General features: G+C 56.7%; 1 protein-coding gene across 1 annotated transcript in view; it reads right to left on the reverse strand.

The window, feature by feature from the left end:
• Window positions 1–24,561, reverse strand: part of ZNF277 (zinc finger protein 277) — a 66,747-nt gene that overhangs the window by 30,007 nt on the left and 12,179 nt on the right. The window contains exon 2 of the mRNA XM_028525958.2: window positions 3,818–4,019. Within this exon, the coding sequence (XP_028381759.2) occupies window positions 3,818–4,019 (202 nt within the window). The remainder of the gene's footprint in view (window positions 1–3,817; window positions 4,020–24,561) is intronic.

Genomic DNA, 24,561 nt, shown 5'->3' on the forward strand with positions numbered 1-24,561 from the left:
AGCGGTCAGCCCCCTACAGCGTCAGTGCCCCTGTGGTCGGTCTGCAGGGCTCCAAGGCCGTAATGAGCCCTGACACACAGGCTGCCTGCCTCTGCACGATGCCCACGGGCTTAGCGGCAGGTGCATGAGCAACTGCAGGAACGAGCCCCAGACTTAGACTTCCAGTGGATACGGGAAGTGTTCTTTCCTCTTAAAGACCAAGGAGAATGCTTGACGGGACAAAGCTGAGCCACAGAAAGGAAGCTCCAAAGGAAGAAGGCGTTCTTTCCTTTTCCACACAGCACGCGGCCTGCTAGGAGCCCTTGGCCCGACCTGCCCCGACCTCCTGCCTCCGCGCTGGAGGGTGACCGAGCTGTCTGGGGTGTGGATTTGGAACTGCTTGTCCAGGCAAGCGATGGCAGGAAGTGAGGGCCCCACGCAGGGGAGCAGGGGGCGGCGTCCGGACCCCAGCAGTCCACGGGCACTGCCGCCCGGGGTGCTGAACGGACAGCGCCCGTCCCACGCCCACTCCGCGTCCAAGTTTACTTCCGGGTGGCGGACACCGGAGGCGATCGCTAGCATCACCCACGTGCACTGCCGGGAGGTGCTGCCTGCCGGGCCGCAGCTGCCTCCGGGGCGGGGGTGGGGGTTGGGAGGACCTCCCGCGGGAGGAAGGGAGAGAAGGACACCGAAGGGCGCCCTCGTCTGGCAGCCTTCCCACCCCTTCCCACCGGGTAGGTCGTCTCGCTGCTCCCAGAGCAGGGAGCGAGGGCTCTGGGCGCGGCGTTGTCTGCTGCCAGGTCCCGGAACGTCTCTGAGTGCTGCTGGGCAGCTTCGGAGGGAAGGAGGGTGGGGTGGCCTACAGGTTGGCACAAGGCTGTCATTTGAATGTTTCTGTCCTGGCCAAAAGTTGGGTGACAGCAACATCGGGGGGAAAAAATCACATTACAAAGCAAACTATACCCATCAATGCCCACACAACTGAAATACGTGGAATACTGTAGTACACTACACGGTAGATCTGAACTGCAGTGTGCACTTGACCTAAGTCTAAACTTCACATGCATCCCACCTAGTTAAACATCTACCGGTACGTTTTAGGTTTACAATTGGAATGAAGAGGTGTCAATATATGCATTTGCCTGTGGTTGGTAGAAGCATCCGGATAAATTGCATCCAACTGAAGGGCAGCTTAAAGGTGTTGGATCTTCGACACAGGCTCCCTGCGGCGTCTCCCCGCCCCCCGGAACATACTTCCCCACGGTACGGGGTCAGGCCGTGCCTCCCGCCTCCCTTCTGCATTTCTTTCCGCGTCTCCAGCTCCTTTAAAGCTGCAGTCGCAGCTGCTCCGTACATAAAGGCAGCCAGGAGATACTGTCGTACGAACTCTTTATCTGGATGAGTTATGAAAGCATTTCATATTTCATTAAAAAGCTATAAAAGTAATTATTAGGTCACCAGCAAATACTTTTTATCTTCTGGAAGAACTTCGATCATGTGTCACAAAACTGTCTCACAAGAAAATTTTTTGTAATGGTACCTTGCCTGCCCAGGCCCCGCTGGCGTGTTCACTGACGGCGGGGGGGGGGGGGGGGGGGGGGGGGGGGGGCAGGGGGAGGGAATGAGGATTTGAGATGTGTTGAGCGAGAGGAAGTTAATACAGAAGGGGCCGAGAATCAAGGAGTTAACGTTTATCTCCTAGAAAAATTTTATCTACCGAGTAAAGCTAGAAAACAGCTCGGTGTAAATAACTATGTTAAATGGCTCAAAGGAGAGAATTTTTATGTTTGTTTTGTCGTACTGCCTTTACCCGAGAATTGTTATTTTGTTCCAATAAATAAAATCTCAAATATATTTAACATGAATGCTTCCAGCTTATTTGTTATAAAGCACAAGGTTTAAGTCCATCTCTTATCTATTATTTGTCATCTATCATTTTTATTACTTATTCTGCTCAGAAGCAACAACTGCCGAGAAGCTGTGTGTGCAAGTGTGTATACGTACGGATTATATGTGTGTGCGTACACGTGAATTATCCAACTTGTAAAGGAGTTCTGGGTAAATTAATTTATGCTCACTGAACCCTTCACTGTCCCCTCCACCCCCACCCTTCCCCCTTTTAACTGCTGTTCCGAGGTTTGGAAACGTCAGATAATAGTGAAAAGATTCCAAACGAATTCTGACCACGCAGTGCCTGCTTGTGTTGTGTTGCAGAGGCAGTCTCAGATTCCCTACAGAGTGGGAGGGCACTGCCTAAAGGAGACTAGATACAGTAAAAGGTATTTAAAGGGAACAGAGTTTACTCACGTATATTCCTGCTCCATTTGGGTTAATCACATATCTACTCCCTGAGAGTAAAAATATTACTTAGGAGGACAGCTGACAAGGAGAATTTAGGTTTCCAAATTTAAAGTACATGTTAACTGCACTTTATTTATACAACACATCAGAAATGCATTTTTTTCTTTTTGATACAAGTGCCCACTTTATTATGCAATGCCTCTTCGGGGTGATGGGCCCCCACATTTTATCACTGGGTCCAAAGTCCCGAGTCCCGGTCAACAGTGACCCTTCTGCCCACCGAGGAGCGAGACTGACACAGTCATACAGCAGGTGCCTTCCACGGCCTCCCTCTGTGACGGCCAACAGTCTCGGCGGGCTGGTGTCGCCCCACTTTACGGATGCGGGGACGTGCTCACGGTGCTCAGGGAGCGTGCTGGGGTCACAAGTCTGAACTTGGGCTTAGCCTGCGGCCCCTCGGCCGCCCCAGGCACACAGCCTGCGGCTCTGGGAGGCCCGCCACAGGGCAGCAGGGGCTTGCCGGGACCGGCTCGGTCTCGAGGCCACCGAGTGTAGATGAGGGGACATGACAGTGTCTGGGCTACTCTGTTGTGCAGGGAAATAAGGACAGACACCTCAAAATGGGACCTTGTCGGATCTATCCAAACGTGTGCTTTCGGTAACCATGTAAAGCCGGTGACCACGCCAGACGCTGTTTCTAAGGAAAACGCTCATCCAGTTCCAGCTCACACTGCCATGCGCGCAGCTACCCCGCTGCAGCTGCCGAGAAGAAGGCGTTCTCTTGGGCCGGCCCTTCCCGGAACTGCGGGCTGGGGGCCGAGGAACACCTGCCCCGCCACCTGTGTGCGGGAGCGGCTCACGGTGAGTCAGGGCCCGGCATCGCAGTCAGGCGCCCTGTGGGCCCCAGTGGTGCAGGCCAGGTGCCTCCGACTCACCCACGCCCAGTGTCGGTGCCTCCCTAACCAGGCCCTCTGCCTGCGCGTCTTCCAACGGCCTGCACCCTCCGGCCTCTTGGCTTCTTGGGTGCCTGGTTCCTTCTCTGGTTTCCAACCACCTCACGTCGCTTTGGTGAGAGTTCTTTGGACAACACCCTTCTGGCCTGAAAGGTGCCTAGGCTCCCGGTTGCCAAACCCTTGGTGGCCTTTTACCAAGTCTACTCTGGAGTTTCTGGAAGGACTTACTCAGCTAGAGAATGCCTATGGCCTCAAATACACACACACACACACACAATCAGTCTGATGGAGATCAACAACGTCAACAGTCTTGTGGAATGTGGCAAGGGGAATATTATCCACTCTTTGGAGAGCTGGTCTGTTTCCAGAATTTGTGGGACTGGCAACAGTTTGTGACATTCTCGAATACAACCTACACACTTGAGAAGACAGAGGAGTGCAAAGATTTTTTTTTTTGGAAAGTCTAAGGAGAAACTTAGAAAAGAAATTCTCACAATTGCGGAGGAACAGGGTTATGCACACGCCTTGCCTTTCCTCCGAGGAATGATACACTTAACTCCTTGATTAACGAAAGCAGTGCTTACCTTCGGAAGTCGGCGACCAACTTGACGTCTGCTATGACCATCTTATGCTCGATGACCATGTGCTTCAGAAGCTGGTCTTGCTCCGCCGCGGGGAAGTGCTCCTGGCAGAAGGCACAGGGCAGAGACGGAGACCCCGCCGGCGTGGGGGAGCCGCCCGGGCGCTCCGGCAGGGACAGCGGCTCCAGGATGCAATCCTTCCTGTCTGGGAGGGGGAAGACACAGAGGAGCTGAAGCGAGTTCTGTGCAAGGACGGTCCTTCAACCCCTGCGTTGAAAGGACCCTAAAGCCATTACGCATCTTCAAAAACGACGCACAGTGCCAGACAGCAGGATGTTGTAGGGCTGTTTTAAACAGCTGCTGCGGCCAGAGGCAAGGACGTCGGCAAACCAGCTCCAACCGCCCTATTTCAGGCTTGAGGGGGTAATTGCGTGTGTCAGGGCGGCTGTTTAAACCTTCGTGGACTCTGGCCAGCGGCAACAACTCGGGAGGCGCCCGGAGGGGAGGCCCCCGCACGCCGGGTTAAGGCTCTATGGCCCCACTGCGACCTCTGGCTGAGAGTCACGGCTCAGTGGGAAGTAAAGGGTATGCACTGAAGCTATAGGTGAGGCCAGGGCAGGCTTTTTGGCTGCTCCCTGTTGCGCATGCAAACCTTTTTCTGTTTCTGGTACTTCATGAGTGAAGGAGAAGACAGCTCTCACATTAAGTTGACACAGTGTAAGCTGGCTGGGTGGCCCAGTTGGAATTTTCAGTGTTGATTTCTAGCTACCATTTGCTTGTTGTGACATTATGTATCATAATCCAGGTTCTTGTGAAGAGAGATGAATGCTCAATCACTAGACATACAAGGGCTGTCCAGAAGGTACCCAGTCATGTACAATGAAAAACAGACACATGTATCTTGAAGACAAGATACAGGAAACATTGTACACAGGACAACGATGCCTCAGTCCCCTCCAACATAGGCACCTGGGGCCCTCACACGGTTCTCCCAGTCGCCATCAGCTGCCCTGCTGTATTTCCCCAAATCTCTCCAACAGTCTGAAATCTCCTCCCTTTCCAAGGTGATTTTAGTTTTGGGAAAAGCCAGATGTCACAGGGCACCAAATCTGGGCTGTAGGGGGGCCGAGTTACTTGGACGATTTGATGTATTCCCCCCAAATTCTACACAAGACGTGATGCATGAGCAGGCGTGTTGTTGTGATGAAATCACCAGTTCCCCATAGCTGCGGCCTTCTGAATCATCCAAATAGTTTCTGCGGAGGGATGCTCAAGCTCAACACAAAATCTGATGCAGACTCCTTATTCACAGTGGCTGGACTTTTCCCAGACGGACCTCATACATGCTAAACCTTTTCCCTGTCTGTGCTTTTCCTTTTCCTAACATCACCAACAGCATCTTTCGGCTTTGAAATGATGCAGTGTACAGCTCTGAGTCCAGGGCCCCGGACTACTGCCGGCTGTGCCAGGAGCCCTGCGCAGCCGTCCGCGGGGGGCCTGTCCCCGGGTGCGGACTGCTGGGTGGCTAGGCGCCAGGCTGCAGGGGGAGGCAGGTGGCATGTGAGGCGGGGCGAGAGCCTTCTTCAGGAACGACAGCTGTGCTGCAGAGAAACGTCTTTGGAATTAGGTTCCTATTAAACAATCCCACTGTCAAATCTGACCCCTTATTTTATCGTATTGCGCCTCATTTCTGAGGGCCTTGCAGCGGAATACTCCCCTGAACCAGACACTGGTTCGTGCAGATCACGGCCCAGGAGCTGGACGAGTGACCCGAGGGCGAGGGCGGCGGCCTTCACGCATGCGCTCTCCGGGAGTCGGCGGAGGGAGCGCGGAGGCCCGGCCCGCCCCGCCCGGCACTGCCCCCGCGGGTCCGGCCCGCAGGCTGCGGCGCCCACGCCCTGTTGGAAGGCCCAGAGGAGCTCCAGCGACACACAGGCAGAGCAGGCGCAGGGTTGGTGGGCACAGGGGTCCCCCCCACTGGTGCTGGAGAGGGCAGGGGACGCACAGCAGACGCCTGCTGACACGCCGCCCGCGGTGATCCGTGACGGTGGACGGGCGCTGAGCCAAACTGCCTGTCTCAGTTCCATAACATGACTTAACTCCAGGACAGCGAAACACGGGTATGCACAACAACAGGGGAGTATTTACAGCGTGCAAGCACTTTGGCACTCATAAACGAAATTTGGTATGTTACCAATGACTGATTAAAGCGGGCGGTGAAATCAAGGAGTTCTGGGATTCTGCAGTTCTTCAGCTGGCTGTAGATTAAATTCTGCAGGAACTTAAGGCCACAAGTGGAAGAGCAGATGGGAGAAAGAGACATAAGCATCACACTCACGAAACTCCGCACCGATATTTTGCCTTCACTGGGATGACAGCGGGCAGCTCCGTCCTAGTGTCCTAAGCGAAGGCGACGTTAGTGAACGCTGCCCGCCGTCTGGGAGTTAACAAGCAGCACCGTATCCAGCCTTTCCCCCACATTTGACGGAGACAGTTTCGCTTGCCTGCACAAAACAAACCATGTATCAACAGGCACCGTTAATACAGGAACTCACACCACTAGGTTTCTGCTGTTTGTGAATCGTCAGCAAAATGCTCTAGGGGACTTTCTCAGCTAACTCTCACTACCTTATTTGGTGAGCACTAATGTAACCCCCATATCCTGGATGAGTGGATTGAGAATTAGAAAGGTTAAATAATTTCCCAAATTAACAGCGCTAGTAAGTGGCCCAAACACAAGAAGTGGAGCTTGTGTGTGCATGCTCCCTGATTCTGCACCACCCCCCACCCCCTACCCTGGGTCCTCCGGTGAGTCTGACCCAGTCCATCTCTCCAGGCCCAACAACAGCAGACACCCTCGGTGGTAATGAACTATTCACATTGTCGCCACCGCTAGGGGCGTCTGTGAACGGCTCAAGGTCAAGGACTGAGTCGCACCTATTTCCAGATCTCTGCCCTAGCGACATGAAAGAAAGCACGATGACCCAGAGGTGCTCGCCACTGGAGTTACGCCTTTAACTCAGGTCCCAGGGAAGTCCCACTGCAGGGGTCGCCGGAGGCTGGCCGTCGTGAGGAGAAGTTCCTCTGCCCAGCACTGAGAATCCGACTGTAAGTGCAGCCAGATGGTTAGTGCTGTGGCCTTGGTGTAACAGCCTTCCCCAAACCCCTGGAATGTCTGTAATGTACAAATTACAGGGATTCTAAGATAACAGTAAGTATTATTGAGAGTAACAAAGTTGTTACATTTAATTAGGGATTTGCTTTTTTTTTTTTTTAACTTTTCATGTTCTTCTTCAGTGACCAACAAAACCAATGTTATGTGGAACAGAGAGTAAGCCATACCGCTCCACTCAGAGATTGCTTCTGTGGGGTACAGCTGAACGCTAAGCATGTACTTTACTTCGGGGCAGCGGTTTCCAAATCTGTTGGAACTCCGTCGCCCGGAGCCCTTTTTAGACATCCTGACTCCCAGCCCGGACTGGAGAGGGAGGAGACGCCCAACAGAATCGAGGCCCCAGACTGAAGCCTGCCGGCATCGCCGGTCACGTGGGGACCGCGGCGCATCCTGAGCACGCACGAGCCTGTGGGTATCTTGAACTTGTGGAATGTCCACAAAAGGGGGGACAAGGCCTTGTGGCCAGGCTTACTCGGTGGTCTACTCTGTCCTCAAGGGAGCCCCCATACTCAGCATGGGGCCAGCAGAGGTCACCCAGCAAGACTGGCCCAGCGGGTCGGTGTGTTCCCTGCGCACAGAGAACCGTGCCTACTCCCTACGGCAGGGTGAAAAGACGGCGGGCGCACACCTGCACGGTCTTCGTGGCAGGGGCCTGAAGCTCTAACAGGCAGAGGAAGAAAATGCTATATCCAGCTTCGCCAGCAAAGAGGCGAGGCATGGTGGAAATTCTGCTCACACATTTGTTACATATTGACAACACGTTATCTGCTCCAGTTGTCACTTGAACAACGATTCCACCCAAGGGAGCCGTAGAGACCATCCCCAGAGGGCCGACTTGTTGCAGGGACTCTGTGATGATTAGGAGCCACTTTACTGACTCTGGGGGGCCCCCAGAGTGTCCAGTTCTTACTTCAGGGCGGTGCTTCCCGAAGCTCACCATGCACAGAAGCCCTGGAGATTTGGTCGAAAGGCAGATGCCGGCACAGAAGAGTGGCACCTGGGGAACCGCACCCGTCCCTGGTCCCTGCTGCGTCTCCGGCTGCTCCAGGTTGCTCCAGGGTCCGCTCACACCGCCCCCCCCCCCCCCCCCCCAGTGCCAAGGCCCAGCAGCTGGTGCTGCTCTCAAGTCCATGACCGGAAGCTGCAAGACGGTAGGACGGCCTCCTTCCTGCGAGACAGGGAGCTTGAGCAACGTGGGACAAGGGCAGCAGGACCCTACGTGGGCTGGCCAGAAACTGGCTAGGACCCGGATCCCACTCGGCCCTCTGTCCTCCCCTCTACGAGCAGGGGTCAGGCCCTCCTCTCTCGCCCTCCTCCGGTGTCTTCCCAACAAGCCCCTTGCACAACAACCCCCCACCCCGCTCCCCTTGGGGGCCGCTGCCTGGCGGCCAGGAGCTAATAACCCAGGCGGTCCGGGAGGCTGCCGGGCCTGCCACGCTGCACGCCCGAGTCGAGTCTGCCGCTCGAGAGGCCAGCTTGTGCAGCACAGCAAGCCTGGGAGGAAGGGTCTGGGGTACAGACTGCCCATGAAGTTGGGCATTCCCACGGGCCAACACAGGCAACCCTATACTTGCGAGGAGTCACGGCGGCCAAGTCGGTTAAAGGCTACTGGTGTCTGAGGGAACAGTGAGACGGCTGGGAGGCTTCTGAGCCCCATTTAAGTCTAACGGGAGGAGGGAAGCCCACTCGAACACAGAATGCATGAGGGGCTTCCCCCCCCCCCACCCTGGGAACTGCAGAATGTGCCCCCCGCCCATCACTGCCCTTCAAGAAGCGCCTGCGGCCGGCTCTGTGCAGCGTCGCCGCCGAAATGCTGAAAACAACATGGAACAGGACAGGCCAGCACCCCAGCAGGGACCGGGTGCCTCCCTCCGCCCGGACCCTACCAGTCATCAGCTGCTCTCAGCACACGCGGGTCCCCTCATTAACTGATGGGCGTCACGAAAACAGGAACAGCAAGGCTGGCGGGGTGGTTTTCTTTGTGTTTGCTGTTTGACTTGGAAAGTGACGCAAACAAACACCTAGTTTCCAAAGCGGACATTCCTTTGCATTTACTCTTCACTCATCTCAGCGCAGTGTATTCCAGCACGGCTCCCGTAAGCGTGTGGTCGCGCTCGGACGGTGCGTTCAAGCCTGCTCTGAGCCCTCGATCTGCTGGCCACGGACCGCACCTTCCCACGGGACTCCCCGTCGATCCCACTGATTGACTGTGTGTCCATTTTATCCTGATAATCAAACTCCAGGAACGTAACTTTATTTCTAAATTCTGGAGGGTCCTTTTCTCTCACACCGCAGAATGGCCTCCTCCTCCCTGAACAAGTCACCGTGGGGTCCCCAAGAGCAGGGCCCCACGGGTGTGTTGGAAGGTGGAAAACACTCGATCTAGTCTTCTTGACCAGGCCCCGAAGCTCAGAGGAAGGGAACAGCACCCTTGGTTAACATGGGCGCTGCTGGGGGGGATGTGAACTGGTGTAGCTGCTATGGGAACAGGCTGGAGATCCCTAGAAAATAAAACATTGAGCCGTCACATGGCCCAGCCATAGCGTTTCCGGGTATTCATCCAAGGAAATGTGAGAGGAGGGTACCGGGGGCCCTGTGCACACCCATGCTCATTGGAGCTCCGCTCACGCGAGCCAAGAGGTGGAGACGGCCGTGCGCCCGCTGATGGGGGAGTGGATGAAGGTGATCCCGGAAGCAGAGACGGCGGTGGGAGACACTCAGCCTTCCAGAGGAGAGTCTGTCACGCAACAGCATGGGTGAGCCTGGGGGACAGACAGCATGCTAAGGGGAACGAGCCAGGCTCAGCGGACCCCACGCAGGGGAGGCGTCTGGAGCGGATGGACTCACAGCAGCAGGAAGTGGAGCGGCTGCTGTCAGGTGTGGGGAAGGGGTGCGGGGAGCGCGCGTCCCTGAGCCTGGTGTTCTCCAAGTTCTGGAGATGCGCTGCTCGGCGGTGTGCGCGTTCTTGATGCGGCTGCACAGAACCCCGGGGCCCCACGACGCCCACCACCGGGTCCTGGGCAAGGGTCCCCCCTCCTGGCGCGCTTCCACCGCGGAGCGCCGGTCCGTCCTCAAGCTCACCCGAGAGCGGAGCGGAGGTCTGGGGGTTACCTGAGGAAGTTAGTGCATGAGTGGCTGCCCTGTGAGCCGGGGCAGCTGGGCTCCTGGCCGCAGCACCACGACAACCAGCGTCTGCAGGTTTGGGGGCGCAGGGACACGGGCCGCACTGCACGACAGGCGTCAGCCGTTCCCGCGCGTTAATTCAGGGGCCCATTCCGCGGCCCGAACAGATCAACGCTTGCTCGGTCTGTGCATTTAAATCAGACAAGATCTCTACCGTTCAAGAATGCTCGAAAACACACGCGGTTAAGCACATGTAGTTTCTTCAGAAGTATTTTCTCTAACTCTCATGCTCATTGCCAAGGGGAGATGCAGAATACAGAGGGAGTGGCGTGCAGATGCGGCCGCGCTGCGTTACACAGTCACCCGCACACTCGTCCACACGGCGCCGCTGACGGGAACGGGGACAGCGGGGCCCACGAGAGGAAGGCGCTGACGGCTGGCAGCGACAGGCGGGCAGGAATGGGGGGACCAAGCAGACGGGGGGGTGGGGGGGAGGCTCTTACTTCTGGAACCCGCGAGGGGGGTGGGCAGGGAGGGGGGGCTCCGACTCGGGAAGGTCTGGCTGCCCCAGGGCCCGCCTTCCGCTTGCCCAATGAGCGGCCCGTGGGAGCTGCACCGCCCACCCACAGAGGCTGGGCGCCCTCCTCTGACTGATTGGACTGGACAGGCAATTACTCGGGAAGGAGTATCTGAATCAGTGTTTTAATGAAATGGACTGGCAACTAGAAATTGTAAATTACCTATCTAATATTCCCTATTTAGAGTAATTGGTGTTTTGGATGGACTCCTACATTTCTGAGTGCGGGGCGAATCTTCTCTATTACAACATTAAGTAGCTGGGTCATGTTTTATCCTGGTGTCTGATGTCTTCATTCATCAATGTGAGCAATTTTGTAGTTCAGTCCGCTTTGTTTAACATTTGTGAATAGGAGGCAGACCAAAAACAAAACTGACTTTATTTATGAAATGTAATAAAATTCATCTTTAGTGATGCACTGTTTCTTTTATATTTTTTCTCTTTACAATAATAAAAGAAATTATGTTTCTTTATTTTTACTTTCTTTCGTGTCACAGCCGAGGGGAAGGGAGAAAGAGAAACACCAGTGGGGAGAAACAGTGGTCTGACTGCCTCCCACCCGGGCCTGGATGGACTGAACCCTGCAACCCCAGGCACGTGCCCTGACTGGGACTGGAACCAGTGACCTCTTGTTTGCTGAACAATGCTCAACCAGCCGAGCGACACCGGTCAGGCACAATATGTTCTTTAATGTGAGTTTGCTGATGCACATTTGCTAAACTGAAGAATAGTGCCAGTATAAATGTGAGTTGTATAGGTTCATATGCATTTTTTTTTTCTCAGCAAAACAATGGTTTGTAGCGATCAGAGCAAGCTTTTGGCATTATTTAAAGAACTGGGAGAAAATTTATCAAAATTCCTGAACGTTCTCTTCATTATCCTCCTTTACATTTTCTGGGATAAATACCCCGAGGTGAACCCCAGGGTGAATGATGGACTTCGGTGTCCCTGCGATGTGTCCCTGCAGGGTCACCCTCGGTAGGACACGCCCCATCCTGGTGAGGGCGGCCGGCATCGGGGGAGATGGCTCCAGTGTGAGGGCACGGCGTTCATGGGGAGTGTCTCTCCCTCTGGGTTTTGTTGTAACCTAAAGCTGCTCTGAAAAAACGAGTCTGAAAAACAAAACTAAACAGACGGATGGAGGGCTACAGACTGAGCCTGACGTTCGGTTGCGGTGAAACCGGACTTCGTGAGAAACAAACACCGCCCCCCCCCCCAGGAGTCTGTTCGCAGGAGGCGGCGGCGGGGGTGCCGGCGTCCGGAGAGCGCCCGGGGCGGTGGACTGGGACGTCCAGGGTGGAGACGCAGCCGCGCGGCGCCTGCTGCCAGGGCTGCGCTGGGTGCTGGGCTGTCCTGCCGGTCCGGGGCGGCTGCCCTCGGCCCCTGGCTTCCCCACGGCCCTGCCGCTTCCGCTGTGACTGCGGAGCGCAGTTCTCAGGGGTGTGCCCGAGGCCAGGAGAGCAGAAGCACCGGCTCACGACAGTGACGCACTCTCAGCGCGCTCGCACTGGGGCAGAGGAGGCGCGTGGGGGCTCGCACAGCTCAGCTTTGGGGCCTCTGTCAGAGAAGGGCGAGGGGCCTAAGGCGCCAGGGTGCCCCACGGACGGAAAGCACCTCTGGCGTCGTGTCTCGTAGTGTAGCCCTCTGTGAGTCTGCAAAACGCTGCCCGAGACGACCCCCGGCATGAAGTGCTGTTTGTCGTTACGTTTCCTCAATGGAGAGAATGAGCTTTGTAGCTTTCAATGTGTTGATACAGAAGTAATCATGCACTGTATGCTTTGCATACACGAACATTTAAGGCAAATGACATAACCTAAAACACAGAGAGTAAAGACACCTTCCTTGCAGGGCCCTCGGAGTCCAGACCCCCCGCCTGCCCCGCTCCGGCTCGCCGGCTGAGCTCCCGAGTGCAGCTGGGGATTCTTGGCCGGCAGCTTGGCCATCTCAGGCCCATCAGTCTGGGCAAGCAGCCTGCACACGTGGCTCAGTAATAATCTTTTAAAACTTCACTGCTTTTTAGAACATCTCGGTGACTTGGAAGACGCCGGGGAGGGAGATGGAATGTCTTGAGGCTGCGGGGCACACGGCGAGGGCAGGCCGCCCTGGAGCGCATGCTCACACTCGCGGTGGACAGACACACCGCCCTGAGAGTTACGGACACGTGGTCTGCAGGAAACGCGTGCACCCCTGGTGCCCGTGTGCTACCGGACGCTGAGGAACACACGCTTAACCAGAGGAATCAATGCCAGCAGAGGCCGAGACTAAACTCTCAGCACAGGGCTTAAAAGACTGCCTGCAATGCTAAGCCACTGATTGGCATGGTGTAAATCAAAGGGTGTTATTTAAAAAAGAACAAACTGACTTTATTTGGAACAAAGGGAAGTTCAGGTCACCTTGCTTTAAAAAAGTTTTCTATTACAAAAACTGCAAGTAAAAACAAGCCCAATGACACAAGAACTCTGACTAGAGGGTTTGATATGCAAAAGGATTAAACGAATGAGGACTGGTGTCTTTCAGGGGAGAAACGATGATAAAGAAACTCGTAAAAACAGACACAATTCTAGAGGGACCATGTATGCTAAAAAGTAGAAGGATTTGGGGCAAAATGTTCCACGCGGTAACATTCAGACAGGAAGCATGAAAATAAATGAGGGGAGAGGTGAACCCCCAACATGAGATTTTGTGACTGTCTTCAGTACGAGAGTTGTCATTCATTCTTCCAGGAAATGGTTACTGACAAGGGCCCAGGTGGAGTAATGACCTTTCTCAGTCTGAAGATCAGAAACACACCAGAGAGCCATCGTCCGGCCTCTGAAGCACCGGCCATCAGCTCTTCGTGGGACTCAGCCATTTCTTTTGCATCCCCTCTCTCTCTTTTTAAAGCCCGAACACCAAGTGTTGGCTGTTAGGCAGAGCAGACTCTACAGCTGGTGAAATGAGACAGGGCCGGTCCCCAGATCCGTTACTACTGGTTCCGAGGGAAACCGTCCCAGCTGGAGCTTCGCGCCAACCACGCACGCGCCCGCTGGGAGCTGACGGCCCCTGGCAGCCCGCGGTACGGAGGAAGCCCCGAGGGAAGTCGAAGACGTTATTAATCCAGTGCCCAGAGAGGTGCCTTCCGAGGCTCCGAGGTCACTCAGGGCCTGAAGCTGGCCCGGGGGCTGGAATCTCCCCCGCTGCCTGAGCGAACCGGGGGGCTCGGGAAACCACGAGGCAAGTGCCCTGAGCGCCCAGGACCTGGGGCGATCCATGCACGCTCTAACCTCAGGTTCCTGCGGCTGGCCATGAGATGCCACTGCTAACGCAGCCGAGTCCTGAAGGAACCCCCTGCAGGGCACCTGCGGGGGGGGGGGTGGTGTCCCGTTCTCTGCGCATGTCAGAGAGGAGGGCGTGGCTGCAGGGCCGGCCCCGCCAGCTGCCCCCCCCTCCCCCCCCCCCCCCCCCTCGGCTGAGCTCGTGCGACTTCATCACCGTCAGCTCGCCCTGCGCGGAGGCGGCTGATCAGTCCTCAGGCTCTGAAACGAGGTCTGGAAGTTAGTTTGGCTGGTGACTAAGTCTCGCCCCTCCCAGCAACAACTGCCCACGGGCTGCAAGACCGAGGGGCGTCCTCACAGCTTCCGGTCTGCTGGAGTTGGCTCAGTGGCAGGACACAGCACAGACGGCCTCGTGCCCCACAACACGAGAAGGACTGAGCGAGTCCTGGAAATTAGGCAAACCATTCAAAATGTGTTTCGAGAGATTTAGTGGCATGGGAAAGTGTTCAGGAAAAAAATTATACAAAATCATATTTATATTATGATCCCTATTTAAAAAACATTAAACAAAAACATTTTACTTATTTATTTTTAGGGACGGGGGGGGGGGGGAGGGGGGGCGGGGGGGAGAGCGCGACAGCGGTGTGAGAGAGCGCACGGATGGGCTGCCCCCGGTGCGCCCCTGGCAGTGCCCGCCCGCCTGCAACCCAGACGCGCGCCCTGACCGGGAATGGAACTGCGGACCTTCTGCTCTGCGGGATGATGCCCAACCAGCTGAGCCACACCAGCCAGGGCGATGGGTGCTATTTTTAAACAAAAGGAAGTGCCAATCAAAGACACCAAAAGAAAGCTGAGCTGAACGGGGGGAGGAATTACTTTTGTCTCCTTCCTCCTTCTGGTCTTTGGCTGCTCCAGGAGCCTCTGCGCCCACTTCTCAGGGACTAGTGAGGCGAGTCTTGTGAGGAGGAAACGGACTCCCTTCTAACACCCGGAAAACAAGGCTAACAAAACTCTGCCACTTAGCTCTACTAACGTGACAGAATAACTAATCCTGATTCAGTTTAATTCATGCAAAAAATATGAAAATTCGCTGTATCTTATTTTATTGTATTTGGGGATGATGAAACAAAATCAGAACGGCTGCTCGTAGGTTAAACGTCCTTCTAATTCCCCAGCAGCTGAGTAAATCAACTCATTCGCCACAAGGCTGGCCTGTTGCCTCATTAACACGATGGCTGATATCAGGAAGGAAAGCATAAGAGGATCTCAGAAAGTACAAAAGTGATTGCAGAGTGACGCGGGCATCAGGGAAAATGCTACTTGAAGCAAAAGTGCTAAGAACTTTGATTTTGATGCATCTACGGCTCACGTGGAGAGGAGGACATTGATCAAGGTGTGTGTTTTTCCCCAAATACCACAAAGGCAGGTTGGTGGCACAGAGATAAATATGTAGAGGAAAATGTTCATTAATCCACAGAAAAAATACTTTTTGTGCCAAAATAAAACATGGTAAAATGATTTTCAGGAGTTTATACATAAAGGCTAAATAAGGTCCCCATTAGATAGCCAGATTTTTTTTAAAAAAAAACTTGTATTTGAGGGTTTTCCAAGCTTGAGATACAGCCATCACTCAATTAAGATTAAATTTCAATTTCAATGAATTATTAACTTTGGTAAGTAGGAAAAATGATTAAGGCCTTCACTCAGTCACGGCCACTTAGTTGGCGAACTTGGAAACAGAAGCCGGGGCCGGGGCCGGGTTGCCAGGTGCCTCGCAGGGTGCCCGTCGGGATCTGCGTTTCAGAGAGACGGCAGGTGCTATTTTTGGTATGAGCACGTCCCGAGTACCGAGTGGCACCGCCGCGCCGGTGCGTCCTGTGCCTTATTTGGGACACGTGCTATGGACATTATTGGATGTTTGTCTCAGGCACAAATTAGACTCATTGCTAATGACCACGGTGAGCTAATACTGCCTTCGGCGGACTGCGAAACAATAGGGATGTAACTGGAGTGACAATGCAGCCGGGCCTCCTCCTCCTCCGTTTCCATCAGACGGGTGGGCGATCCTAGAGGAGGGCGCGGGAGAGGCTCCCCGTTCCAGTTAGACGCCGCACGCACACCCCCCGGGGGGGCTCGGACTCTCTCTCGGAGGCTGCAGCTGGCAACCCTCACGCCAGACCTACCCCCCGCCCCACCCCCCCATGGATTTTATTTGATACGCTCAGTACTTTCATTGGTTAGCGACCACCACTCGCATTAAGCCGGCACACATTTAAAGTGTCCGGGTTCCGGGGGCGCGGGAGCCGGTTGCCGCAGGTCCGCACTGCGGCTACAGAGGGCCGCTCTGCGGGCGAGGCGGGTGCGGGCCTCTTCCACGAGCTTCGCCCACGGCAGCGGAAGGTAAATTAACGCGAAGCGGTCATTATTGATGAAGTCTAGCCCCGGCTGCCGTGTGGCGTCATCCGATCCCATCTCTACCCCACGTCCGCCCCTCCTGTGGCCTGGCAGGTCGCTCGCGGGCCCCGAGTCTGGCGCCTGGGTTCCGCTGCGCAGCGCGTTCACTTTATGGCCGGTTCTCCGCACCACAGAGACGGGGCCACGGAGCGCGCCACGGGGGGAGGAGGTGCGGCCGCGCCCGGGGCTCTGGCGGGTTGGGAGTCTGAGGCAGGTGGGGTGGGGGGGCCGGCTGCTCTGCTCCGGGCACTGGCCCGGCCCCCAGCCCGGACCCCCGCACGCTGCAGGTGCGGGGCGAAGACTCGTCCGGTTAATAAACGAAACGAATGGTCATCCAACAGGGAGAAGCAAGAGTAACTGTGGACACAAAAACCAAAGCGGCAAAGCGGCTAAGCGGCTTCGGAGTGTTCGCTCCGTCATCGGGCGGTGAAACTGCGTGTGCCCCGCTCACCGGCACGGAGCCACGGGGGTGTCGTCAGCCACGATGCATCCCTCTGAGAAGTCCCCGCCCAGCACAGGCCCCGGAAACCTCGTGGCTCCCCACGCAGAGCATCGCACTGTTTCCTGAGATGCAGCCAGATCAAAGCACATTATAAACCGGCGGAAAGAAACCAGAACTTTAAAAAATTTTCCAATCCCGGCCACATTCCCCTAGTCCGCCCAACTCTGGGCGAGGGTGGAGACGTAGAGACAGGGAAGGGCTGAAGAGGTTCTCTCTAGGGTCCGAGTGGCTCGGTCCAGGGATCTCGGTAAGTGAGCACCTCAGACCCGCACAGAACCACTCTGCCCCGCCCACCCGCTTCAGACCCCGCCCACTGTGGCCCCCTCCCCCCCCCTTCTTACAGGCAGCGCCCCGTTGCCCGCGGGGAGGACACACTCGTCCCCTTCCCAGATCCCTGGTAGGTAAGCGGTCACTGTGTTTACAGGATTCCAGCATTTCTGCACGTCTGTAACTCTCAGGAGTTAAGTGTGGGGCGCGGAAGGAGCTCACGTTGCTGGTAAATGAGAGGACAAGACGAAACATGTCAAATCAGAATTGCTGCCGGAGAACCGCGGTGCCTGTTACTGCCGCGGCTACCACGTGTCAACATCTCTTACCCACCCGCCCTGGGAGGATTCAGCACCGAGAATCCCGTGTGTGAGGCCCCGCGCGAGGAGACAGGGCTGAGCGGCACCGCGGGGGTCCCGCTCCCAGGGCGCACGCGGGGACACACGCCACACGGGAGGGAGGCGGCGCTCGTGACACACGAAGGCTGCGCAGGCCCCGGGAGAGCGGGGGAGGACCGGCGCCAGGTCGGCCCACCGCGGCCTCGGGAGGCTCCTGCGGCCGGAGGACCGGGCAGGCGGGCCGGCGGGCCGGTGAGAATGAGGAGCAGACTGTCCGGCGGCAGGTGCCCTCCGCATCGCAGGGGAGGGCCAGGGGTGTCGGCAGTCCCGGGGGTCTGAGCCCGCCCAGGGAGGAGACAGGGGCAGCGGCCTGGCGAGGCCCACGAGGGTCGCACAGGGGCAGTGGTGATGGAGAGGAAGCAGCCGTGCCAGGTGCTCCCCAGGGTGTGGACCACGGTCACAGGCCAGAGGTCAGAGGCCAGAGCCACACTGGGGCTGCTCCCTGGGGCGACGCTATCTTGGGGCTCCCGAGCGGGCGAGCCTGACCTGCCCTCTGGACCTGCTTGACTCTGCCGGGATGCCCGGCAGCCGGGCTTGGGGGGCAGGGCGGGCCTGCCCACCACCAACACGACGTCCTGAGGTTCTCCCCAGAGTCCTGGCGTGCACCGGGGTCTGTCTCTGTGACACCAGCACCTTCAAATGCCTTACACTCACACTGCCTCGGGCACTCCCATGTCTGCCGGCCCGAGTTTGGGGAATTCCTGCCTCTTAATGTGTCACCCGACTGACCCACCGACGGGGTAATCTCCGCCTTCACGCAACTCTTGTTGCATCTGCTTCTCATTTTTGCTCTCTAAGCCACGGCCTCCAAACGTTCCTTGCTTTTACTGCTTGGTGTTGACGTGTTTCAGGATCTAAGGAGGAGTTACTACAGGCAGGAAGGGCACTATTTAAAACACCTTTCAAAAAGGTGGAGGCTTGTCAGCATCTGCACATAAAAACATAAGAAAGAGACAGACAAAAAAACCCAGAAAAAATACTTTGAACAAAACTTAGTAGTCTGTGTTATTACTTATTACAGGCTTAATGATGATTACTACGCTTTTTATTGTGCTTGTTAATAATGATAAACAAGGATTAGAAAACATTTCTTTTCAGTAGCTAAAATCAATCCGACACTCTCTACTGTTAGACACTATCTTAGCATGAATTGGTATTCCCTGGCTATGTCACAGTGTGAGCACGTTAGGTGACGGAAAAAAACACAGTGAGATGATTTCTTATCTCGTTACAGAATTCATCCCAAACCGGATGGTCTTGTCCACCACAGCCCACCCCCCATCCTGTGCACGAGCGGTCCCCGAACTTCAGTGAGCATCGCTTCCCTGGGAGGACTCGATCAGCGCTCCCCATCCCGCCCCAGCTGCTGCTTCAGGGCCTGGGGGCGGCACGTGGGTCTGCCCTCCGGAGGAGCCCCCGGTACTGCCGTGGGGCCAGGGAGTCCTGTAGGAGGACCTGCACGCCCACACGGGCGGGGTGCGGATGTGGGGGAGGGGGCGGCGCCCCGAGGGTGGTCTGTCATCTTCCAGAAAGCGTCTCCAAATTAGAGACCCTGATCCCAGCCAGACGGTCTGGGAAGTTCAGTCTGATCATGAAAAGAATTCCAAAATATTGATTTCTTTTCGGGAAAGAAGATAATAAATGCGACGGTGGTTTCATGGCTATTTTAACAGAGATGCTCTGTGGGAGAGCTTAGGATGGTGCAGCTTCATTAGCATTATCCAGTGTTGCCATGGGGACCAAGTGAAGAGGAATCATCCGTACACAAAATGAAAAGAGGGGAGTTGATGAATTAAAAAAAAAAAACCCTTAACATTTCTGACAATATAAAGCCGAGCCATAGTGCCTGTTTCCTGGGATTTATACAAACGAAGGTATAGGCTCTCCTGGAACAATGAGGTACAGCCACACACAGGCCTCTCCCTCTTTGCACGATGGCTAATCCCCCTGCGGTCGGGGAGGGAAGCAAAACCAAACCTCTTTAAGAGCAGAGAAAAGTGGCATTATGGGCTCGGCTGCCCACAGCGAGGCAGGAGCACCCCGGCCCCGGCTGCGTGGAGGGGACAAGTGTCCGGCCCAGCACAGGCAGCAGGGGGGACCCGCGGCTCTGCAGACCCAGAAAGGGAGGGGCTCAGGTGGGCGACTCCCTGCCTTCCCGGTGGAGCCAGGAGGCGCCAGAGAGGAAGGGGACAGCTGGGCCGTGAATACCAGCTCTCTGCCTTCTCCAGGAGGGCTTCCGTCCGCTCCGTCCCCTCCGACCCTCAGAGGGAGCCCACTGCCTGTGTGTGTTCTCTCAGAGCGTCCCAACCTCGCTGCCGGCTGGGCCAGCTCCTGCTTCCCGCCTACCCACCATCCTCTCGAGACCTGGCTTCTCTCTCTCTCTGCGCCTCAGTCCCTCGGTCGCCTGTGCTCCTTTCCCTGCGTGTTTCTCATTCCCTCCGGCCTCCCCAGCTATCCCAACCCGCCCAGCCTCCACCCACCAGCTCCCACTCGGAGCTCCCACTCGGAGCTCCCACTCGGAGCTTTCTCCTCCGTGTCGGAGCCACGGCGGACCGCGCCTGCCCTCCACCTGCCCCGTGTTTGCGTGCTGAGCTCAGAGACCTTCACCTGCAACCCCAGCTGCCTCCGACCCCCCCGGAGTCCCACTGGGGACGAGGGGAAAACCAGGGCAGGGGCCCCCTTGGCCTCCCCCCCACATCTTTAACCAAAGAGGCCCGCCTCCTACAGGTTTTAGGTGTTGAGATTTTGTGTAAGGTAATTTGGAACCTAGTTCCACGACTTGAAAAGAGGTTTGAGAAATACCGCTCGCTCACATACCGAGTTATTTGTCACTCAGACTGTTGTTACTGGCAGGTTGCTCTGTGTGTGTGCGCATCGGGTTTGTAAATGACGCTGGAAGTGCCTGGAAAGTAGCTCCTCTCCCTCTGCCCATTGTTCCCAGCTCAGCACTCAGCAGGAGGAGTGCACTTGAGGGCTGACTCCCGTCTGCACGCGCCGTGCAGAGCATCTGGTGGCACCCGCACCGAGGCGAGCGACACACGCACGCCTCTCCGAGACACTGCCTCGCACACTCTGAAAAACGGCTCTTCACAGAGCTGCTGGCGATGCAGGCTGCGGGTGGTGGGTCCCACGGAGGGGCGGCTGGGTGAAGACGGGGCTTTCTCCCATGCAGCACACCAGGGGGCAGGGTGTTGGGGGGGCGCTTCCCGACGCCCCTCAGAACAGGCCTCCAAATGAGCAGGAGCCTGTGCTGGGGCCGGGGGTGGCGCCCAGCTGACACCTCCGTCCCGGGCACTGCACCTTCACGCCCAAGTCAGCGATGACTGGGGACATTCTGCTGACCACATGCATCACAAAGACCTGCTATTTATGTCTTTCCTTTCTCCTTATGTAGGAGACACGCAGCAAATGAACCGTGCATCACTGAAGTGGCTATTTCCCCTGGACCACGAGCACATTTGAGATGCGGGAGGTTCGCTTACTGCCGTGAAGGAGAAGCAAGACAAGGTCCCCGAGTGGAGCGCGGAGCCGAGAACAAGGTCCCTCTGTCACCGCAGAGCCCGCTGCCCTGGGAGCGTTTCCCTGAGAGGGCGAGTGAGCGGGGCAGGATGGCGCGGTCACCTCGTCCCTGCGCCGGGGACAAGCCGCCCTGTGCCTCCCTGGAGTCGACGAGGAAAACAGAACACACCGTGCTCTTCTGGCACAGACGCCCAATAGAGACAACCCTGCCGGGCCCCTGAAGTCCGCCTGGGGGGAGCCGCAGGCCTGGGCCTGGGGGCAGCCGCAGGCCTGGGCCTGGGGGCCTGCCACGCGCTCCTCCAGGGTTACATACGCGGGGACCTCAGACAACACATCCAGTGGCCCCGCTGCCGGCTGCTGGTCTCTGACGCGGGACAGACCGCACTCCTCCCAGGGAGGAGCCTGGCCTCGGGACTCTGGTGCAGAGACAGTGGCCGGACGGAAGTCCCTAGCCTGAGCTCCCCCCAGCAAGGCGGGGAAGGCCTGCAGTCCCACTGGCCTCATGAGCCACCTCGAGTGCTAGACTGGGGGATCGAGGCCTCCCCTGGGGTGTGCTGGAGAGGACGGCAGAACAGGACCTCGGGGCCACGACCTCACGGGGTGCAGGTTCTTCCTTCCTTCCTCCACGTGCCCCCCGCAACCTGCTCCTCCTCCTTTCCTCTCCCTTCCCCACTCTCAGCCTGTGTGAGCAGCCCCGCAAGGGAGAAGGGCTGGAGCCACAGCTGTGGTCTCCCTCCCGTGGGCGCCCCCACACTGGCCCCGGGAGACGGGGGATGGAGGGGAGGCTGTCAGGGCCCTGGTGCGGGGGACAGGGGACAATAGACAAGCGGAACAGGGACCCCGAGAACCACGAGCCCGACGGCTGGAGGAAGAGCGGCCACTAGCCATCGGAGAGCCAGGAAGAGGCCCCGTTCCCGGGGGGAAGGCCGGGAAAGAGGGGTGCTGGTGCAAAGATTGTTCTGGACACTGGAACCGAATACTTTATTCAAAGGACATAATCTGAGCTCTTTTGCGCCCGTAGCTAGGTGTTCAAGGAAGAAATAAAATAACAGGATTTGTGAAAATTATTCATAACTGCCTTTTGAAATTTTTTCTAATCATACAAATAATGGCATATTATAAGGCTTTAAATGCCTACATTACAAAACTTCCATTTCATGCACATGTCAAGATTATAAATAGAAAGTGTAGATCAATGGTTTAAGAAATATCACCTAATCACATAACCATAAGATCTATTAGGCAGCTCAGTGACATCAGAAACAGAGAGGTCATCAGGTATCTCACCAGACACAGGGGACAAGGAAAACCATGCATGTACTCTATGCACTCACCTGGTTAGGGAAAATGCATCTTTTTTTTCCCTACTCCCCTATATATAACAGATTTATGTCTAGTAATTTTCTGCTTTAATTCTAAAGACGTGGAGGTCACTGGTACCCAGAGTGTCAGTGGGCCTGACTCCATGAACAGAAGTGCACTGTGATCTAAAATGACAACAAGAGAAAAACCAACTTCGAGCCTCAGCAGGTATCGTAAACGGAGACCCTAGAGGGAAGAATGCCGGTTGCAAGAAACTGGGCGAAGCAGAGATATAGACAGACGGCTGTCTGTCTACTCCAGCCAGGCGGAACTCCTCCCTCACTATCACGGGCGAGGGACAGATCTTCCCTCCTCGCCCAGGGAGGCCCCTTGTTACAGTGCGAGTGTTTCCGAAGTTGCTTTCTGGGTTCTCCTCTCCAGTGTGGGTCTGTGCTTCATTGCAGTCACGAAGCGTGAACGACTGTCAGTGAAAGGAGATTTGTAGAGTTTTTAGGGGCCCCACACTTATGCTGTCTACACAGCACTCACAGCCATTTCAGCTTCTCATCCTAAAGCTGAACCCCAAACTGGCAGCACGGTGCCCCGTTACCGCCAGCAGGAACCTCCACTCCCCCTACACGGTGCTCCCGGGTCCAACTACCGGAGGGATGAAGGAGCAGAGATCCCCGGCCCGACGTTTTACAGGCTGTTGGGGGCCTGGGACGGCTGCTCGCGGATCACCCCCTAAACACCAGAACCAAACTGACGCCCAGAGAAGTTCAGACACGGCTCGCCCCGGTGAGCACGGGGGTGGGCTGGAGCTGAAGAAACGGCCTGAAAGTAGCCCATCGGAACGGATTTCAGCGGATTATTTATATGCTCGCCCAAAGGCTAACTGCTGGGGTTTGCCTTTTATTTATTGTTTTTGATGTGCTGTTGATGCGGGGAAAGTCCGCAGGTAAGGGGAAAAAGTCCGGAGACAGAAGAGCAGAGTTGGAGGCCCCACACTCGAGTGACTCCCAAGCTTCCTAGGAAGCCGTGGCAACGAAGACACGGGGTGCGGGCTCAGGGAAAGACCGGTGCGGATCCGTGGGGGAGAACCGCGAGTCCGGAGACAAATCCTCACTCTCACAGTCAATTGGCCCTGACAAGGGTGCTGAGACGATTCAGCTGGGAGACAGCGAGTCTTTGTAACAGATGGTCCGGAGACGGCCGCGTAGCAGCGCAAGGATCCGGGTGAGACGCTGTCTCCTGCCGGCGCCGACCGAACTACGTGCGCGCGGTTGCTTCCGAGCAGAGGCGCGTGGAGAGACCGCCAGGGGAGCTGGGGCGTGGGTTCATCCTCCCGCACGCACGAAGGGCGGGCGGGCGGGCGCGGGTCCCCGCGGCCGTGCTGCTGCGTGAAGCTAGTTGTGCGGCTCATGCTCTCGGCCTCGCTGTGCACCCCTCGGTTGCATGTGGCGGAGGTGAGGACGTGAGTGGAGCCGGGACGGCGCTCCTGAACGGTGGCCCCCGTAGGGGTGCGGGGGGCTCTGCAAGGACTGGTTCCCCGGCCCTCAGAGGCGGGGAGAGAAGACGGAACCGGGCACTGTGGCGTCAGCCCTGGACCCACCGGCACGGAGGTCTGACCCCAGCGGTGGCCAGTGTCGGGTCAGGAGTGACGCGGACATCCCTTCCTTCCTGCACGCCTGCCCGCACAGGAACGCAACAGCACAGTGCCCTGCTGCGGTCGCGCCCCCAGCACGGGAGCCACAGCACCGACGGACGGTGTGGCCGAAGCGCTGAGAAGGGAAATAAACGCTCGGGCGCCCACTGGGTGGAGGGAAGGAGGCAGCAAGAACGCTCACGGGAAAGGTGAAGGTCACATGAAGACTCAGTCTTGAGGACTAACGGGAGAGAAGTCACTCTAGGCACGGAGAATAGATGATCAGGGCTAGCGTGGGTAGAAGATGGTGAGCTTTCTCCACACGGGCAGAGAGAAGGGAAACGGACCATTCCCTTCCCGAGCGTGAGGCCTGTGGCACCGCCGGCCATCACTGAGGACTGCGAGGGCTCCAGTGGCCGGGGTCGGGAAGGGCTGCCCCCCCCCCCCCGCCCACTCTCGCTTTGGACCCCACGGGACACCCGGGGCACGTGACTGCTCCGACGACCGACGTGCCGCTGCCTGCTGTGCAGG

The sequence above is a fragment of the Phyllostomus discolor genome, chromosome 10, assembly GCF_004126475.2.
Source record: "Phyllostomus discolor isolate MPI-MPIP mPhyDis1 chromosome 10, mPhyDis1.pri.v3, whole genome shotgun sequence".
Classification (NCBI taxonomy): Eukaryota; Metazoa; Chordata; class Mammalia; order Chiroptera; family Phyllostomidae; genus Phyllostomus; species Phyllostomus discolor.